The sequence below is a fragment of the Panthera onca genome, chromosome B2 (genome assembly GCF_046562875.1).
Source record: "Panthera onca isolate mPanOnc1 chromosome B2, mPanOnc1 haplotype 2, whole genome shotgun sequence".
NCBI lineage: Eukaryota > Metazoa > Chordata > Mammalia > Carnivora > Felidae > Panthera > Panthera onca.
Window position 1 is genome coordinate 118313661 of NC_138343.1, and position 6000 is coordinate 118319660.

Consider the following 6000-nt stretch of genomic DNA (forward strand, 5'->3'; position numbering starts at 1 on the left):
AAGATGAATCAGAGATTTTAAATGTAGGTAATTAGAAAAAAAAAAAACATAGAGGGAAGTTAGGAATGAGAACTATTTTGGCAGGTAGATAAGATAGTTAAGTTTAGGCATGTCCGTTGTAGAAATAGGCGTTCACATGGAAAATCCCATAGGCTAGTAGAGACTGGAAAAAGCGTAGGTTCTAGGCCAGACTGGGATTCATCTTTATTCTTTTAGATGTTCAACACATAACTGCCTTCATCATACTATGTATTGTGGGAGATACACAGATGAAATAGACATGAATTCTATCAAAAGTGCTCATAGGCTAGCCCATAGATACCTAGTAAAATAGAAGAAAGAAGAGAAAAGTGGCACAAAGGACAGATAAAATTGTTATAGGACTTCAAAGGAGAAATATTTCCTGGTAGGGAAGGCGACATTCTAACTGGGTCTTGAAGATAGGATGTGAACTTGAATGTTTGAATGGTTTTTCAATGACTAGAGATGGAGGGCATAGGTTAGAGGCTAAACAGTGGGTCTCTCATAGTCCTAGAGTGGGGAAAGTTTTCCAAAAACAGGGAAGCCATCATTCTTCACTTACTCTTCCAGTGGCAGACAGTGGTGACTAATACAGTATGGTGCTGGCTACCACTGAATCAGAATTAAATAGTTCTTTACAACGGGTTCTAGGTAGAAGAAACTATTGGATATCCCTGATCTAGGTCCTTATTACCTTTTATCAGGACTTTTGAAAATGAATCTTAAGTAGCTTCATTGTCTCTTGTCCTCCTCCCCTTCACCTCTGTAGTATACCAGTTTACCTTAAACCTTAGGTTTTCATTATGACATACTTTTTCATCCCAAAACTTTATCTACCAAGAATAAAAAATGAAAACAAGCAAACAAAAAACTCCTAGCCTGCACTTAAGACTCTTCACAATTTATCTTCAGTTAGACCTGCAAACCCAAGTTGTGGGCTAACTGAAGTCCTTGAAACTACTTGACATATCTTGGGTTTCCCTACCTCGACGCCACTGCTCCTACTTTTCTCTCCTATAATGCCCTTGTTTTCCATCTGCTAAAAATTCTACCTACACTTCAAGGTAAAGAACAAATGCTATAAAGCCTCTGACATCCCAAGTAAAGATGATCTCGGAATTAATAGGGTGTCATCTCCATGGAATAAGACATCAACCCTAATGAATTGAACATTATCTAAGATTTTAAGGAATTTGAAGTATACTAATAAGGGTATGGCATTTATAAAGGTAATTATGAGACATAATATGACGAGTGTAAAGCAAATTTAAACCAAGCTATGAGAGAGATTGTGAACAAGATGTGGCTGTCAGACATGAGGGAGGTGAGAGGCAGGATGGAAAGGGTCAAATGTAACTGAAAACTTAGGCATAACTGACTAGGACATATATAAGACAATCAGTTGTTTTGGGAAGGATGAATTCGCTCTTTTTAGTCTTCAGATTGAGAGGCTAGTTGATTATCTAGGAGGATACAGGAGAAGCAGCATAGGATAGATCTTAAATGCACGGATTTGGGAGTTGGACATCTTGTGTTCAGTTATTGATATGGCTTCTTTGGGTAAATAATTGAATGTTCATCTCCTCAACTGTATAAAAAATCACCTTCCCTAATAAAATTGCTGTGAGCATTAGACAAGTTTTAAAGAAATCACATCTTATGTTGGAGCTACAGTCAACATAAAGTGAAATTGCATACAAGCAAAATCCTCTACATATCAAATCACCCAATAAGTACCAGTACATATACAAACTATATCCTAATATGGCTAAATCAACCAATATTTCCACTAGCATTAGAAAAGGTACGAGTGCTTTAAGCCCCCAATGAAATTGTTGTCTTTCTTTCAGGGGTATGTTGTAAGGAAACTGCACTTTTAAATAATCACTCCACCACTGGAAGAGGTTTGAGGCAATTAACACCATTTGTAGAAACGATAGATTCATGATTCCACCCCACGCTTGGTCTAGGGAATTAGATTCATGCTGCCTCGTTTATTTTCTTCCTTCTCTTGTCCTTTCCATATTTTCTGCCTTTTTTCCCCCCTTTTTATTTTTTTTCCCTCAGCTTTGTATTGTTAAATCCCTGTCAGTTAAAAGAGAATGTTGTCATGAGTCCAAGTGACTGTCATTATTGTAGCTTGCTCAGCAGATATCGGAAAATGCAGGCATGGAACTTGGAAGAGAAACCAGAACTGTAGAAATAGATCTGATATTAAATCATGGGAGTGAAGTAAAGTTGCTAAAGGAAAGAAAGTGGAAAGAAGAGATCCAAAATTCAAACTGAGGGAAATGTCTATCTGCTAGGATGGAAATCACTGGAATCAGTTGAAGAGATAGAGGGTGTTCACTGAACAAGTCATCAGTTAGAGCTATGCAAGAAAAAAGGAAATTTTAGAAGCCTGTAGTGATCAACTAAGTGAAAGTTCGAAAAACAAAAACCCACTCAGCTGGGTTATCCTTGCCAAAGCAATTTCATTAGTGTGGTAGCAGCAATAACCAAACTGTATGTGGTTAAGGGGAGAAGATAAAGAAGTAGGGTAGAAAAATACTGAGACTGATATTGCCTGAAAAACCCAACAAAGGGCATTGTATTTTAGGGGTATATAATACTTCTGTTTATGTAACAATTTGAACACATACACAGTTGACTCTTGAACAATATGGGGGGGTTAAGGGTGCCAACCGCCACACAGTTGAAAATCCACGTATAACTTTTAACTCCCAAATCTAGCTACTAATAGCCTACTATTGGCTGGAAGCCTTACAATAGCATTAGTAGCCCATTTAACACATATTTTATTACATGTATTGTATACTGTATTCTTACAATAAAGTAAGCTAGGGAAAAGAAAAGGTTATTAAGAAAAGCACAAGGAAGAGAAAATACAATGACAGTTCTGTATTGTATTTATTGAAACAAATCTGCATATATGTGGATCCCCACAGTTCAAGCCGATGTTGTTCAAGGGTCAGTTGTTTTTAAATATAGCTCATAATCACTCTATGTTTGCAAGGCTGCTCTTCTGTTGGATGCATTAGTACGGTAAGAGTTGTCTATTGCTGGCTTCTGTTCAGATTACTTGGTGCGGGTGAACTACCTGGTATTAAAGAACTTGAGTATTACCCCTGACTAGATAGAGTTAGGTGGCCTGCTTTAGGTTTATTTCATTGCAGTTTTAAAAGAGGGTAGACGTAGTCAGGTGTCGAGTGAACATTTAGTTGGATGGGTACCAAATAAGCCATGAGGGAGCAGAGTAATATAAATCAAGTGGGAGAAAACTTTGTGAAAAAAGTGATAAAAAATAGTGAATGCTGCTGAAATGGGAAATAAGGGCAGAAAAAGAAAAGAATCAATTAGATTCTCGTTGGAAATAGGCTCAAATTAGTACACTGCGTATTTACTTAAAAAATTAATGCACATCGTGAATCTCACAGAGAAATGCTTTAGTGGTTAGAAACAAGAAGTAGTTTCCTCTTACACTTCCTCTGGCTCAAATAATAGCTGCCTATGTTAAGCTTGCGTATTTAAAAAAACAAGTAAACCAGGGGCACCTGGGTGGCTCAGTCGGTTAAACATCCCACTCTTGGTTTGGGCTCAGGTCATGATTTCATGGTTTCGTGAGTTCGAGCCCCATGTCGGCTCTGCATTGACAGTGCAGAGCCTGTTTGGGATATTCTCTCTCTCTCTCTCTCTCTCTCTCTCTCTCTCTCTCCCCCTCTCTCTGCCTCTCCCTCATTCGCGCTGTCTCTGTCTCTCTCAAAAAAATGAATAAACAAAAAAATTAAAAAAAAAAAACAAACTACTATGCTGAAGTCAAATGAGAGTTATTAAAACACATTCATCTAAACAAACCTTTAAATTTTCTTACTTTTAAAAAAATCTAAATGGAAATTAGCAGTACCATATGAATATCAGAAAATTAATATATAAAAAATAAGAAATTTTATAGAAATCCATAGCTCTAAAGGATCGAACTAATTTTTATATAGTAAAAAACCCATTAAAAGTCAGATGGCCAAGAAATATGTGAAAAGACACTCAACTCTGATGATACTCAGGGTAATAAAATCAAACAGATAAAACACTATTTCACACTGTGGTTTGGCAAGGATGTGGGGAAGTAGGTATTCTCTTCCACTATCAATGCAAGTGTAAATTGGTATAAATAACCTGAGGAATGTGAGGTTTAATATCTGGGAAAATTAAGTTGCGTGTACACTATGATCCAGCAATTCCATTTATGTATCCTAGAAACTCATATTCTTGGATACAGGAGGCATGTGCCAAGTTATTCATTACAGTATTATTTACAATGCCAAAAATACTATCAATATGGCAATAAAAAGAAAATAAACTATGCTACCACAAACCACAGCTAAAAACAACCGATTTAACTGGCTCTGGATATATCTCTATGGATAGATTGCACACATAATTCTTTTTTTTAATTTTTTTAATGTTCATTTATTTTGAGAGAGAGAGAGAGACAGAGCATGAGTAGGGGAGGGGCAAAGAGAGAGGGAGACAGAGGATCTGAAGCAGGCTCCAAGCTCTGAGTTGTTAGCGTAGAGCCCAACATGGGGCTCAAACCCATGAAATGTGAGATCATGACCTAAGCTGAAGTCAGAGGCTCAACTGACTGAGACACCCAGGCGCCCCTGCACATGTAATACTGATTGAGAAAGTAATTATAGAATACCACTTATAATACCGCTTATATAAATTGGAACACTCATAACTCATGCTATATATTGTAGATTGATGTGCTGTAAAAATTTTAAAACATGGACTCGTGCTAATTATTAGTTCTGAGTAGAAGGACATTGGGGATTTAACTTCATCTGTACTATCTTATTTCTTTTATATCTGAAGTAAATACTAAAGTAGCTAAGCTTTATGACTTTGTGGTGGTCTGTATTTGTTATAACGTACTTTTTGTACTTCTGTTTTCCTTTTATTTTAGTAAACAACAAAATTTAGCTGTATCAAGTTAAGATTTAAGGCAATAAATACACAGGGAAAAGGAAAACCTCTAAATAATAGAAGATCCCTCTGTTAATGAAAAATAATGCCCTATGAAAAACAGGCTTTTGTTTCGCTTTTACAGGAAGATAAACCAGAAGCTGTTTGGATTGAAGAGAGATGGAAAGCCCACATTGCCCGGGTCCGCGATGTGGAACTTCTTACTGGGCTGGACTTTTACCAGGAAAAAGTACAGCCTGTCTCTGAAATTTTGCAACTTAAGACATATTTACCCACATTTGAAACCGTTATTTAACTTAATATATAAATGAATTGGGGCAGAATGTAAATGATTTTTCTGTTAAATAATCACAAAATAAAGTGTTCTATTTTTCCTTAACCCTTCTAAAAAGCCATGTCACAGAATTTTCATTATTCCCTTCTCTTTTTCATCTCTACAAGTGTGTGTTATTTTAAAGTTCCTCTTTTTTTTTTGCACAGAGATTGTGCTGTGGTATACCTACCATATTATATTTATTATCTTATTTATAATCTTTGGCCATATTTTCTGCCCAGCATTATCTAAAGAGAAAGGAGACCAGGCTAAGTGTCACTTTGGTGAAGGTTATACAAGAAATGTTGCATTTGACAATTAGACAATATTTATTAAAAGAAGCACATTACCTCATTCAGTAATTTCACTTGTAAAACCTGCCAACAGGGGTGCCTGGGTGGCTCAGCTTGGTTAAGGGTTCAACTTCGGTTCAGGTCATGATTTCACGGTTCCTGAGTTCGAGCCCCACATTGGCTCTGTGCTGACAGCTCAGAGCCTGGAGCCTGCTTCAGATTCTGTGTCTCCCTCTCTCTCTCCCCCTCCTCCATTCGCACTCTGTCTCTCTCTCTCTCTCTCTCTCTCTCTCTCTCAAATAAATAAACATTAAAAAAAATTTTAATAAAAAAAACCCCATGCCAGTATATGTTTTACTGTAGGAAAGACTAGGAAACAACCTAAAA

At 36.8% G+C, this 6000-nt stretch overlaps 1 protein-coding gene across 2 annotated transcripts in view; it reads left to right on the forward strand.

Annotated features, from left to right (window-relative positions):
• ENPP3 (ectonucleotide pyrophosphatase/phosphodiesterase 3) overlaps window positions 1-5386 on the forward strand; it is a 74904-nt gene extending 69518 nt beyond the window's left edge. For both annotated transcript variants that reach the window (XM_060616683.3, XM_078447320.2), the window contains one exon: window positions 5132-5386. In XM_060616683.3, the coding sequence (XP_060472666.1) occupies window positions 5132-5302 (171 nt within the window). In that variant the 3' untranslated portion in view covers window positions 5303-5386. The remainder of the gene's footprint in view (window positions 1-5131) is intronic.
• The last annotated feature ends 614 nt before the right edge of the window (window positions 5387-6000 follow it).